The sequence below is a fragment of the Eubalaena glacialis genome, chromosome 15 (assembly GCF_028564815.1).
Source record: "Eubalaena glacialis isolate mEubGla1 chromosome 15, mEubGla1.1.hap2.+ XY, whole genome shotgun sequence".
Classification (NCBI taxonomy): domain Eukaryota; kingdom Metazoa; phylum Chordata; class Mammalia; order Artiodactyla; family Balaenidae; genus Eubalaena; species Eubalaena glacialis.
The window spans coordinates 53,348,000-53,363,081 of NC_083730.1; the positions used below are offsets into that span (position 1 = coordinate 53,348,000).

Here is a 15,082-nt window from a genome sequence, read left to right on the forward strand (position 1 = left end):
CGTCTGTCTCATCCTGCCGTCCCCACGATCGTAGCCTCAGCTCACCATCTCTTCCCTGTCTGTACAGTGTCTCCTAACCTTGTAGACACCAGTCTCAGTCTGGCTCCAGTCCTCAGTCCATTCTTCCTGAGGCTGCCACGGGGACCTTCTAAAATGCAAAACTGGTGGTCTCTCCCCGCCTTAAAACCCTTCCTTGACTCCCTAGTACCCACCGGATGAAGTCCAAGCTCCATCACATAGCACGGCAAGTCCTTCAAGATGTGGCCCTGACTACCTGCCCTACAGCATCTCCTGCCCTCTCTCCCCCCACGTCCTTCACTCCAGTCCTTCCGAGCTAATGACGGTTCCCAGGATGCCCCCATGTCATTGCATCAGCACCCTGTATGCCTGGGATGCTCGTTTCCTACTGGCCCATAAAGCCATTGGAGCAGAGATCAAGGTTGACTGGTACCTCTAGTCCTAGCCCCTGGCCAGTGCCACTGTCCTGAGCACATGCCAGCGACCAAGCAAATGAATTCTCCTGGACAAGTCTTTTAAAGGGCTGTGAGGACTGTGCATCTAGAGCTCGCATCTCTTGAGCGTTTGCTGTCAAAGTGCATTTGCATGTATTACTTCATTTATCCTCTAACAGCCCATGACAGAGGTACAGTTGACCCTCCGTGTCTGCAGGTTCCACATCTGCCTATTCAACCACAGATCAAAAGTATTCAGAAAAAAAATTCCAGAAAGTTCCAAAAAGCAGAACTTGAATTTGACCTGCACTGGCAACTATTTACATAGCATTTACATGTGTAAGGTATCACAAGTAATCTCGAGATGATTTAAAGTATGTGGGAGGAGATACATAGGTTATATGCAAATACTGTGCCGATTTATATAAGAGACTTGAGCATCCATAGAGTTCGGTATCTGCAGGAGGTCCTGGAACCAATCCCCCGAGGATACTGACTATACTACCACTATTAATATCATTCTCACTTTCCTGGGGCAGAGAGAAATTAAATAACCTGGCCAAGGTCCCAGAACCGGGAAGTAGCAGGGCCAGGACTTGAACTCAGCTCTCTCTCACCCCAAATCAACTACTCTATCATGCCTCCACCTCCCAGTATATCAAGCTCTTGAGGGAAAATGAAGGATTTACACCTTTTCCCAAAGCTCAGTTTCTAGAACCTTGTAGGAAACCAGGATGTCTAGCCCGTGCAGGAGAGGAATCCCCGAGGCCATCCTAAAGGCAGGAGAGGCTCCTGGCTGGAGAGCTTGTTATGACAATAGAAGTTTGTGGTTTGCAAATGGTTTTTTGAAAGGTATTTGGGGTTAAAGTGAAACAACAAAATCACTGAAAATGATTTACAATTTATGACTCTCAAGGTTTCATGTTTCCAGAAAAGGCAACAGAGCTGTTCCATGGTGCATATTAAATTGTCTTCCTGATTCACCCTCCCAAACTTCATCCTGGCCTTGTGCAATCTCTCTATTAAAGGGGCATTGTTTCGTGATTTATTATACAAGTCAAACCAGCCTTGCCATTGCTTCACCCACTTACTAACAACTGTAACATCGGACCCAGCCTGGTGCAAAAACCACAGACACTGGGTGTGAAAACTCCTGGGACAGTAAAACTTACACCTTCAGGGGAAGCAAATTGTTCACTTGGAATTTAAGGTGATCTTTTTCCTCCTAACTGAGCCAGGGAAGCATTCCAAGTATGTTTGTAATCTGCTTATCACTCCCCACTTTGCCACGCTCTTGTCCAAGAATGCACAAGAACACTAAGTTGTGTATGTGCTGAAGAGCTCCTGAAATTAAATCCTCACACCCACAGGTGCTGCCACCACTCTGCTGCCACTGGACTTTCACTTGTGACAGCTCTGTGGAGCAGCTGAAATTGTCGGTGTTTTCTTTTTAACTTAGCATTGGTGAGTTAGGTATTGTATGTAATACCTTATACATATACTTAGAAGACATATTGCGTAAAAGACCCTCTGAGTCAGATACGTGCTTTAAGCCCACCCCAAAAAGTGTTTTTGTTAAACAATTTGAATACTAGAAAATTTCCTGAGACCAGCAGAATTCTTTATTAGTACCAATACTCTGAGTTCAGTTTTGCCTGTTGATTCTAACTTTGTAAAGAAAGTGGACAGAAGGAAAGAAACTAGTATCTGTAAGCATGTATGATGTGCTGGGCACCGTATTAGCCAATTAACCTGCATCATTTAATTTTTACCATAAACTTCAAGGCAGGTAATGTGATCTCCATCTGAGCGAGAGGAATCCAGGCCTCAGCGGGGCCAAGTCCGTTGCCCAGGGCTGGGGTGGAAACCCTGAGCTGTGTGGTTCTGTCTGTCCCTCACCCCCACCAGGGACTGTTCTCTGCAAATTCAAATTGATCTGTTTTAGAGAAGGTGGTGGTACTACAGTCAACTCTGCAGCTCTGATTCAGGAGAACTGTTCTCCAGCTCTGTTCCTTCCGTAGTTGTTCCAACGTTAACTTAGCATTAAAATAACCCAGGAGTGGAGTGAAGGATCCACCCGAGGACTCACAGCAACATTTTCTGCCCAGAGTTCCTTGTTCTCAGCAGAAACCTCTGGCATGTTCCAGCTGAAACAGAGAAAACTTGGTGGAGGGAAAGTGAGGCATTTACCCAGGCAGCTGGAATCAGGTAGAAAGTATTGAGGGCACAGAAAAGATACCTGTAAACTCAGAATTGGGAGAGATTTCCCTCTGCTTAGAGGCAGAGAGATTTGGGAACACTTCAGGGAGGAAATAACATTTAAGCAGAACCTTGGCCGTGAAGGATGGGGGAAAATTCATTTCAAACAAAAAGGAAACTGTGAACAAAGACACAGAGGCAGGAAAGTGAGGACATTGGTGGGAAATAGGGTATTAATAGTGCTGTGTAATCAACAACACGGCTCTTCATCACAGCCCCATGGCTCGGGTATCTGCATCCCATAACCAAGTACACGACAATCACCTGTTGCCAGAGGAGCGCTCTTTCAAATGATCAGACACATCTGGAAGGTCTCCCTTTTGAATGGTAGTGCGTGCTTGCGTAGAAGTGGTCGTGTTAATGAAGGTCAATTTTAAGATCCTGTTTTGTTTTGCTTCTGCAGAAGGAAACCCCACTTGCCAACGCGGCGTTCTGGGCAGCGAGGAGGGGCAACTTGGCTCTGCTCCGGCTGCTGCTGAACAGTGGCCGAGTGGACGTGGACTGCAGGGACAGTGTACGGACCGGTCCATTCGGTACACGCATGCTGGGAGCTCGCCGTCCCCCGCTGGCATGAGAGCGCCTGCTGAATACCCTTCCTTCGCAGTGCTTGTCCGCTTTTTCATGTGTTTGCTTGCTTCATCCTCTTCAAAAAGTCCGAAGTACCACGGGGAACTTCAAAACATACTGGGAAAGCCATTACCTGCATAAAACAGGAGGGGCCACGATAGGGGAAGAGACACGTCACTGGGAATCAGAATCGGCCAAGTCCAAGAAGAAAAGGGGAGGCTTCCCTGGTGGCGCAGTGGTTAAGAATCCGCCTGCCAATGCAGGGGACACGGGTTCGAGCCCTGGTCCGGGAAGATCCCACATGCCGCAGAGCAACTAAGCCCCTGCACCACAACTACCGAGCCTGCGCTCTAGAGCCCGCGAGCCACAACTACTGAAGCCCGCGCGCCTAGAGCCCGTGCTCCGCAGCAAGAGTAGCCACCACTCTCCACAACTAGAGAAAGCCCGCGCGCAGCAACAAAGACCCAACGCAGCCAAAAATAAATAAATAACATAAATTTAAAAAAAAAAAAAAAAGAAGAAAAGGGGGAGATGATTCAGAATGGAAGGGGGCTGCCGTGGATGTGGGAGTTGGGTTTTTTCTACTGAGAGATGGAAGCCTCCACCCAGCCTCTTATCCCTTCCTTACCTTTGCAAACACCAATACCCTCATCGGCAATGAAGGGGAACTAAAAACAGGTCCTCCCGCCTACTTTCAGGCATCACTGCGAGAGCCCTTCCCTCCCCGGCTAGAGGCAGCAATTTCTCTGTTCTCAGCAGGACGTCGCATCTCTGGGGACTAAGAGGACCTCAGATGAGGAGAGAGGAGATGTTCTGATTTTAGGGATTAAATAGAAATGTTTTCACAGGAGCCTTCTTGTTTTCCTGATAACAGGGTGTGCCATTTCCAGCTTTTATTGCGCAAATTTGGTAGGTGATGTCAGCCACCAGCCCAAGCGAGGTATCAAAGTTTGCTCCACTTTGCCCCACCCTGGGCATCAGTGCAGGACAGCTTGGGGTGCACCTCCAGACCCACTTGTAACTTTCTCCAGCTTGCTCTGTGTCCCAGAGTTGGAGCTGTCTGGCCTGCCCCAGGGGACTGGCTTCCCTCTGGCCTCCAGTAGGGTTTGGCCAGTGGGAGCGTTGGCAGGAATCAGAGGGAGGGAGGACGGGGATGTTGGGGAGACGAGACCCCCCCATCCTGTCTGGCAGCAGGACTCTCACCCTCTCCGTCCTGGGAGCCACCACCTGTCCCTCGCGCCTTCAGGCCTGGGCTAGCAGTGCAGCTCCGCTGTTACTCTCTCCCAGTACTGTTCTTTGTAGTTTCCCTACATCCAGAGCATAGCCTTATAAATAGTCTCTTTATTAAACTTTCGTCCAGTTATCCCAGTTTGAATGTACCATCTGTTCTTTGCCAGGACCCAAACTGATATGGGGTCTTGGGCATCTGTGAACTGGTCGTCGGGTCTTACTTGGATCTTGCTGGGCAGCAATGCCACACTGGACAGAACTGGAGTGGGAATGCCCGTTTTCATTGTGGCCTCACCCACTGACCATGTTGATGACCACTTTACTCCTTTTTCTTAAAGTCACCCCTTTTCAGACACCCCCTATGACCTTCTCCTGACTTCCAGCTTTGTGTAGCTTAATACATCCACAGATCCCTCCTCTTTTATTTATTTATACTTTTGGCTCCGTTGGGTCTTTGTTGCTGCGCACGAGCTTTCTCTGGTTGCGGCGAGCGGGGGCTATTCTTCGTTGCGGCGCGCGGGCTTCTCATTGCGGTGGCTTCTCTTGTCGCGGAGCACAGGCTCTAGGCACGTGGGCTTTGTATTCTATTTCTCCTTTGTCCCAACCTCTGACTTTTCCTCAGTCAACCATGATGTAGAAGTGAAATACAATGTATAAAGGAGCATTTTGGTTATTTGTTTCATTCATCTTCCCTTACCGTAAAATAGATGAACCTGATGTTTTTTATTTTTATTTTTAAATATCTAAGTTAAGTGTTCTGTGGTTCCTGTAGCTCATGATTGATTTGTATTTTGAGACCAGTGTGACCCATGATGAAAAAATTTTCTCACCTCTCACGTAAAGGATACACTCATAGCTTGCCTGTTCAGACTGGCTTTAAATCAAGGAATCTTCTGTCTGAATGCTGAATAAAAATGTTCTTACATTCAAGAGGAAGTTAGTAACTCCAAGTTTGCTACTCTAATCTTGAAAAACATGGAGGAAGAAGTCCCCCTGAATGATGGGTGGTACAGCCGACATGAAGGTCTTACATTCAAATACCAGATGTGGTCACATGGGGTAGAAGAATATCATAAAGCACTTCTGTGAAGCCACTAGCTCTTCTTGACTCTACCTGTACTTTTACTTATAGCAAACAAGACTTTCCCCAAACTAGGATTGTCTTTCACACGCGTCAACAAAAACCAAATAATAATCTAACATTTACTGAGGCATCATAATATTATTTTAACATCTAACTCTTACTGGATATTTAACATTACTAAGCTAAGCACATTGCCTGAATTACTGCTTTTTCCCGTTTAATTTAATCAGGCAGATACTTGTACTATTCCGCATTACAGATGAGGTGAATGAGCCTTTGAAAGCTCCGATAACCAGCCCAGAATCATACTGTCAGTGACCACTCAACTATACTGCCTTCCTACAAAATCCCACAGATGTATTGAATATATAGCACGAGGCTTCTAAGAATCACCACCCCGTACCTAGTGAGGCTTCCTCACAGGCAGAGCCGTCTGTCTCTCTCGTATCCTCTCCACAGAAGCAGGCTGCTGACCACACAGAAGAGGTAGTTCAGATTACAGTTTCGAGCCCTTGAAAACAAATGTAAATTAAACCACAAAAGTCCTCTTGAATTGGAATATCAGGTGGTACGTCTCAAGTCCTTGAATCTTAAAGCTGGCAGAGACCCTGGCAATCATATCATCCAGCTCCTCATTTTATTTTTTTTATTTTTTATTTTTTAAATTTTTTTATTTTTGGCTGCGTTGGGTCTTTGCTGCTGTGCGCGGGCTTTCTCTAGTTGCGGCGAGCGGAGGCTACTCTTCGTTGCAGTGCGCAGGCTTCTCATTGCAGTGGCTTCTCGTTGCGGAGCACAGGCTCTAGGTGCATGGGCTTCAGTAGTTGTGGCACGTGGGCTCAGTAGTTGTGGCTCGCGAGCTCTGGAGCGCAGGCTCAGCAGTTGTGGTGCACGGGCTTAGTTGCTCCACGGCATGTGAGATCCTCCCGGGCCAGGGCTCAAACCCGTGTCTCTTGCGCCGGCAGGTGGATTCTTAACCACTGTGCCACCAGTGAAGCCCCAAGCTCCTCATTTTAAAGATGAAGTAAATGAGCCCCAGGAATTGTGAGCAGTGTGCCCCAGGTTACGCTGCTGGTTGATGACAGAGATAGACCCCGGGGCTCCTAACTCTCACTTCTGTAGTCTCTCATTGCATCTTTACCTGAATCAGTTTGAAAATAAAGAATTCTAAACTCAGAAAACCAACTAGTACCACTTAACCCGCTTTTTTGCATTAATAACAGTGTTTTGGCTCAGGAATCATAAAACGAGGCCATTACATCACTGCTGCCTCAAAATGCAGTAACCATGGTTCACTTGGACTGTGTGTCTGAAGGTAATGGAAGTAAGTGAATGTTTAAATTGAAAATTCCAGCCTCAGCAATTTGTCACTTTGCTTTTTCCTGTTTGGTCTGCATTATAAGATTATTCACGAGACACTTTTATTTACTGCGGGAGATGTTGCGCTCAGCTCGGACGTGTCCTGGGAGGAGCTGACGTCTGCGGCATCTTCTCCTGGCCACCTCTCTGGTGTCACATGGCCTAACTGCTCATCTGTCTCTCCCCCACCCAGCACGGCACAACGCTCCTCATGGTCGCCTCCTATGCTGGCCACATAGGCTGTGTGAGGGAGCTCATCCTGCAGGGAGCTGACGTCAATCTCCAGAGAGAGGTAAGTCAGGTTTTGCACGTGAATAAGAATAACGCAGCTCTATTTACAATAGCCAGGACATGGAAGCAACCTAAGTGTCCATCAACAGATGAATGGATAAAGAAGATGTGGCACATATATACAATGGAATATTACTCAGCCATAAAGAGAAAAGAAACTGAGTTATTTGTAGTGAGGTGGATGGACCTAGAGTCTGTCATACAGAGTGAAGTAAGTCAGAAAGAGAAAAACAAATACAGTATGCTAACACATATATATGGAATCTAAAAAAAAAAAAAAAAAAAATGGTGGTCATGAAGAACCTAGGGGCAAGACGGGAATAAAGACACAGACCTACTAGAGAATGAACTTGAGGATACAGGGAGGGGGAAGGGTAAGCTGGGACAAAGTGAGAGAGTGGCATGGACATATATATATACATATATATGGTGTATATATATATATATATATGTATATATATGGTCTTTATATTTATCTGTTTGGTTCCAACTGCTCAACTAATGTTCTTGGAGATGAAAACTATTGTGCATTGAACACAGTGGCCCTTGAGGACTTAAGTGTGTTGGGTTTAGAGGTAACCTGTGTGGTGCAAATAACGATGACGTGTAGGTCCCCAGTGACCCCCAGAATTCCCTGAGCCAGGTAAGTCTGGAAAAATAGCCAAAGAGAGGCCCTGACCTCACCCCGCGTGTTTTGGAAGCTGGAAGAGAGTGCCTGGCAGTGCTGTGGAACTGACGCTTAGAGCAGACTTCTTCCTCGGTTCATCTGTAATCCATTTTGCAATATCAGAATATTTGTCTCCTGAAGATGTACCTGCCATTGTTTTCTTTAGTTGGCTCTCTAGACACATAGCATTTGCACACTTTGGTAGTCTCTAAAATTCATGTCTATTAAGAAGGTGAGGGATTTCCCTGGCAGTCCAGTGCTTAGGAGTCCACGCTTCCACTGCTGGGGACATGGGTTTGATCCCTGGTCGGGGAACTAAGATTCTGCATGTGCACAGGGCAGCCAAAAAAAAAAAAAAAAAAAAAAAAAAGATGAGAGTTTTCCTATTCTAGCCCAGTTTCCTCATCCAGACCTTGTTACATCTTAACATTTCTGGAACCCAGCAGCCTCCACACTGGTCACTTACCTGAACAAGGAATACAGTCTGTTCAAATATAGCCCCCTCCTAGGCTGGAAGTTTATATACAAGGATTTTGTTTTGTTTTGTTTGCAAGCATATAAACCAAATGTAATGTAACCAAATATCTTTTAAAACCAGCCTGTCTCTCTCTCTCAGTCAGGTACAACTGCCCTGTTCTTTGCTGCTCAACAAGGACATAATGATGTTGTGAGATTTCTCTTTGAATTTGGAGCATCCACTGAATTTAGGACCAAAGTAAGAGAATTTTCTTGATTTTATACCTTGTTGAAGAATTTCAGCAGTCATGAGTTTTCATTTCTCTTCATCTATAGTATGAATTTTTGCTTTGCTTTTTACAAGATTTTCAAGCCTAAGAAGGTGGGTTTCACAAGGTTAAATTGTAATGATTCAGGGGTAGTCCTAGGAATCCAATTCAAAACATGACATTTTTACTTTGGGCTCACAATTGGAGAACTCGGGGTGGGAGGAATTGCTTAGATTCTTTCTTGTACTGGTAACTTTCTACTCCGGGACACTGAATTTTGTTATCAGGATAGATACAGTAGCAGGTGCTTTATAACTTGCCCTGTTTTCATATGCTTTTTTCTGCTTCAAGGTTAATCCCAGTGCTATGATAGGAATTGTTGGAAGTATTAAGCCAATCCTAGTGAATCTGAGAGATTTCTAAGCAGGGTTTGGCAGGCAGTTTACTTTCTGAAATGTCCTCACTGAAATATATAACATATGATTACAGTTTATATAGTTGGGCAAGGAATTGTGGTTCTTGCTTTGAAGAAGTCATTCATTCTTCATGTTTGACATGTGGATAAGAAAACTGAGGCTGCAGAAAGATAAATTTTGTGTTCACAGCATGACTTTTCATGATAATGTTTTGTAGTAGAAGAATTTGAACTGCCATCACATTGTAATTGAAAACTTATTTCTGTCATAAAAAATTACTTCAGTCATAAAAAATTCCTGAAAATTTGCCCTAGTTGGAAACTTTTAGGTTTTCTTAATTCATTGTATGTGATATTTTGATATCAAGGGAGTTTCCAGTGGAGTTTTTTTTCCTGTTAAAACACTATTAAGTAGATCTGAATTTCAGAAAGGGTTTCTGTCTTTTCTAAAACCTACTGTTGGACTGTGTACATGCCTCCAGACATGCTGAATATAATATACAGTAATCCAAAATACATGTGTACACATATTTTATATTAAATATTATTTTATTTTTAATTATAAAAGTGATAGGGCTTCCCTGGTGCCGCAGTGGTTGAGAATCTGCCTGCCAATGCAGGGGACACGGGTTCGAGCCCTGGTCTGGGAAGATCCCACATGCCGCGGAGCAACTGGGCCCGTGAGCCACAATTACTGAGCCTGCGCGTCTGGAGCCTGTGCTCCGCAACAAGAGAGGCCGCGACAGTGAAAGGCCCGCGCACCGCGATGAAGAGTGGCCCCCACTCGCTGCAACTAGAGAAAGCCCTCGCGCAGAAACGAAGACCCAACACAACCAAAAATAAATTAATTAATTAATTAATTAATTTTAAAAAAAAGTGATACAACTAAAAATAAAAAGTAAAGTTCTACTAACCTGACTCAACTCTGAACTACATCAAATGATCGTGTGTGACCACACGGCTGCTTCATTCTTCTCGGCTAACAAGTTAATGCTGGCCTTTGTACATGAGCCAGTTTGTGCTGTCCCAGAAACCCATGGAACATGGGGCCCAGGGTGAGCAGTTCCACATGTTTCCATTAGGTCAACTGCAGGTGGCCAAGAGTTTTCCATGGGAAGAAGACAGTGTCAGGAGGCTTTGAGTTTTGACATGATCCTGTCATCAAAACTGACTTTGTGTCAACAACTGTTCTCATTGTAATTGAACCTATGTCCCCAAAAATGTGTTTTTTTAAATAAAAGGTATCAGCTCTTCTATGACGATCATCATGTTTTATCTGTTCTCTAAACCCATTAGGCAAAGAGCTGGGAAGATTGACACAACAAAACTTGGAAACGGTGCTCGTTGCTGCTAATAGCTTAATAAGCAACTTCTTAATGCCCACCCACCTCCACCTACACCCACACCCACCAGCCTCAGCCCTCCAGTCTCTCTCCTCCATTCCCCACCCTTCAAAACGCAGCTCTTCCCACCACACAGCCGGGCCCTTGCTGAAGCCTTACTCAGCCATGTGCATCCCCCAGCACCTTGCCTGCCTGTGAATGCAGGACCACGTGCAGCAGTGTTTCTCCAAGGGAGGCCCACCTGCCTCCTGCACCTCACTGTCACCTCACATGGCTGGTCAAATGCCTCTTTCTGGGCCTCACTCCAGACCTACTGAATCTGAGGGTGGGGCTGCGAGGGTAGCCACTTTGAATAAACACTCTATGCCCAAATTTAGAAACCACACTATCTTATATTTATGACTCGCATTTTAGGACCAGATTCCACGTTCTTGGATTGTTTACAGTTAGCTCAAATGTCCACATACCCATTCACAGAGCCAAACAAACAACACAACAATCCTAGATGGGAAAAGAGAAAGCCTCAGCCCAGCACCTGAGAAAAACCATTAAGGGCTTCACGGACTTCTCTGGTGGCGCTGTGGTTAAGAATCCGCCTGCCAATGCAGGAGACACCGGTTCGAGCCCTGGTCCAGGAAGATCCCACATGCCGCAGAGCAACTAAGCCTGTGCGCCACAACTACTGAGCCTGCGCTCTAGAGCCCACGAGCCACAAGTACTGAGCCTGCGTGCCGCAGCTACTGAAGCCTGCACACCTAGAGCCTGTGCTCCACAAGAGAAGCCACCGCAGTGAGAAGCCCATACACCGCAACGAAGAGTAGCCCCGCTCCCCGCAACTGGAGAAAGCCCACACACAGCAATGAAGACCCAACGCAGCCAAAAAAAAAAAAAAGAGAGAAAGGGTTTCAGTTGACCACAAACTCAATGAGTCAGTATTTGGTGTGGTTGGCGTAAAAGCTAATTCTAATTTAGGCGCAGAGATAAAAGTAGAGGAGATGGAACCAAGGAATGTCCCATCAGGCCGCATCTACTTTGCAGTGCTCTGTTGAGTCCTAGCGCCCACATTTTAAAAGAGGTCTGGACAAATTGGCACATGTTCAAAGGAAAATGCAAAGTAGGAGAGTGAGAAGCACATGGAATAGGCTGCAGTTATCCCCGCTTTCAGTGCATGCAGATCTCGTCCCGTGAAGACAGGGGCCCAAGAGGGCTACTCCCTAAAAACACCTTAATCTCAGAGACCTACAACTGGGTGGACCCACAGGGAGAAGCCAATGTTTGTCAGTTGGGTCTCTGGTGAAACCACAGGAAATGATTCTGGTGATTCCAACACACAATTGATTGGTACAGACTTCCTGTTCTGTTTCCTTTATTGAGAGGCAAAGAGATGATTCTGCGTTTGACATGAGAAATTTCTAAATTAATTATAATAACTTAGCAAATAGCTATAATATATCTCAAGCAAGTCACCCCAGTATACAACATAATGATGTCCTTAAGATGAACTCTGTCATGATTATAAAGAAAAAGTAAAAGAGATAAAAGAGGAAAAGTGAGTTTGTTATTATGTATGGGAAATTCTTTTCCAAAGTTCTCACCATGTGAAGAGCATCTGCTTGTAAAATTTGTGCTCTCACTGTTTCTAACGCGTTTATACTTCTTATGACCGCAGGATGGGGGCACTGCCCTGCTGGCCGCCAGTCAGTATGGGCACATGAAGGTGGTGGAGACCTTGCTGAAGCACGGAGCCAACATCCACGACCAACTTTATGTGAGTGTGTTTCAAGGGGGCTCTCGGGGGACACTTGCTCATTCCCTCATCACACATAGCATCACAGTCTATGCCAGAAGTGGCATCTGATACAAATTATTACAGTTATCAGAGAACTTCAGGGGAGTTGTAAACAGTGTAGAATGATAGAGAAATTAAGAAAGTTGGTGATTAAGATAAGACCAGTGGATTTAGGTATTAGGATATATGTATTAAAAGAGCAAAACATTCAGAGGTCACCAAAGAGACCAGTACTGAAGTCAGAATGTCAAGGGTTAAGAGAACGGGAGGTCAATGAGTGATAGTAGAAGGACAGCACTCACCTGAGAAGTATTAAAACAAAAAAGAGAGAAGGTTGATGCAAGACAGAAGTTTCACTCATTAGTTATATGCTCCTTTCCTTCTTGACAACCATAGACAATATAAATGCATTTATGTTTTACTGGCATCATAATCAAAGATGTCATTAAAGATGTCCATCTACTATATCATTAAATTTTTTTTCCAGGACCAAAAGCATTATGACATTTAAATAAAAATGTTCCTGACAACTTTATCCACCCTTCCAAAGTTCAATACCTATGAAATGAGTGATGGGGGAGGATCCTCTTGTAACAACCCTGTTGAGGACTTGCTCCAGAATTTCTTGTCTGATCATCTCATGGATCTGAAAAGAACAGAAGAACCAATAAAATATTCCTTGGTGACCTTCAGCTTACAATTGTATCAATGCATGTTAGGCAGAATAAAGAACAGTTTGAATATGGGTAAAAAAAAAAAAAAGTGACATCTGAGACATCAAAGGAAAAAGATAGAGTTAACCATGTGAGCTTTTTCTATGTAGAAACCCATAATCTTATTTACCCATCTTTGCTCTGCCCTTTTAAATCTCTTGCACATATGATATATTTCATGTACCTATGTAATTAAGAGCATCAAAAATAATGTGATACATACTTATTTGTAACATGACAAGCCCAGTGTATGGACTTGCTGAAAACCAAAATAAGTCCTCCTGTTGTAGAGTTATTTGGGAGGAAGAACACAAAAAAGGAGAAATCAAGTTATTTGGAAGAGAAGTGAGGATGGGTGAATGACGACCTCTGAAATACATGCACGCCATTGACCCTGAAAGGCATCCACTGCCAGTGTGGGTCTGTTTGCAGCTAACTGGCAATTAGCACATTACCCAAGCATTTTTAATGGTCACTCTAATTCCGTAGAATTTATGGCAAATGTTATTCTGGTTTTGGAGGAAAAACTAAAATATGGGGAGATGAAGTGACTTGACAGTCTCATGGTGAGGAGTGGAAGAATTCCTGCTTCCAGTTGTCTAGGAACCATATTTTAGGCTATTGTACCACTAGACATGAGCCCTATGCCCAGGGGTGCTATACTTTCATAGACGTGTAATGAGATGTGTAGGTGTGAACTTTTCCATTTGAACACCCTTTCCAGAGTTTACACAGATACATCTGACAAATCACCGGCCTCTTTGAAATCCATAGAAACTAGCCTTAGGCTTTGCACTTCAAAATCTGTTACCACTCTTTGAACCTGTAGCATTCCTGGTTCAATGACTAAACTACTTGACCGTGGTCTGAAGGAGTGATTCTCAACTCTGGCTGTCCATTAGAACCAGGGAGCATTAAAAAAAATTCCACTTCCCGGGCCCACTCCTGACCAACTAAGCTGGAGTCTCTGATGGCAGCTTGGGCAACAGGTGGTTCTGACATGGTGCCACATCTGAGAAACAGGGGTCTGCAGCTCTGTATTTCTTCAACTGTATATAGTGAAGTTGTATCTGAGAGTGTGTATGAGTATATGCATGTGCAGGTTGAATAGGAAGAGCCCCTGTCTTTGGAAAAGGAAAATGGGTTATGATTTTCATAGCATTACCATTAATAGTCAGCAATCCAAATTGACTGTGGGTATAGATTTTGTACTGTTAAATAACATTCTTCCATAAGGCTCCTTGAAGCAACACTTAATTTTAGAAATGTAGAGTTCGGGGAGATCCCATTCCCATGGTAAATTCCTCTCTGTTATAAGGTAACCTAGAAATTTCATGCACCAGAACTTCCATTTTGTATTAAGACTTTTACCCTTACCTAAACAATCCAAATATAAATGTTTCCATTAAAAACAGTTGAAATACAGGGCAGGGGGCAGGGAGTGTCAATGATTCTTGAAAACTTCTAGGAACAGAAATGTGTAACGCAGAGTAAAAAAAAATCCAACGCATGGAGATCCGTTTTGGAAAATTCCTAAGAGTTATCAGCTGCTAAGGGCAGGGAAAACTTTCTGTGGCAACACAGTAAGGAACAGCTGAAAACTGTATCCCCATATCAAACATTTGCTTAAAAATCTGTACAGGCTGAGACTTCCCTGGCGGTCCAGTGGTTAAGACTCCGAGCTTCTACTGCAGGGGTGAGGGTTTGATCCCTGGTCAGGGAACTAGGATCCCACATGCCTAGTGGCTCAGCCAAAAACAAAGAAAGAATCTGTACAGGCTGATTACTTCTTAAATGATTGCGTTGAGGGCAGTCTGGTGGCTCAGCTGACACCCACTGGAAATTCAGCACCCTCTGCCTGGTTGGACTTGTAGGGAAGGTGCTTTGATCCTGTGGTTAGTGTTCCTGACATGAGGGGTGGTAATTAGCTGGGTTAACTAGTTTTCCACTTAGGTCTGAAAGTAATGAGGCTCACTCTGTCCTGTGAATGCTGTGTGAAGTAAGCACCTGGACAGGAGGCGTGCTCTCGACTGACCCATGTACTTGCTGAAATTAACCAATGATACGTCTTCAAGAAAAAAGAAACGCCCAGAAGATGTACAGGCCCAGTTAAAAAGAAAACTAAAGAAAATTGGAAACAAGCACTTGCTTTGGGCTTTTTATGCACGACTGCTTAGTTGTGTGTATAGGT

The 15,082-nt window shown here is 44.5% G+C and overlaps 1 protein-coding gene across 1 annotated transcript in view; it reads left to right on the plus strand.

Annotated features, from left to right (window-relative positions):
• Window positions 1-15,082, plus strand: part of ANKRD29 (ankyrin repeat domain 29) — a 40,133-nt gene that overhangs the window by 6,943 nt on the left and 18,108 nt on the right. The window contains exons 3-6 of the mRNA XM_061169807.1: window positions 3,115-3,225; window positions 7,142-7,240; window positions 8,523-8,621; window positions 12,059-12,157. Coding sequence (XP_061025790.1) covers window positions 3,115-3,225; window positions 7,142-7,240; window positions 8,523-8,621; window positions 12,059-12,157 — 408 coding nt within the window. The remainder of the gene's footprint in view (window positions 1-3,114; window positions 3,226-7,141; window positions 7,241-8,522; window positions 8,622-12,058; window positions 12,158-15,082) is intronic.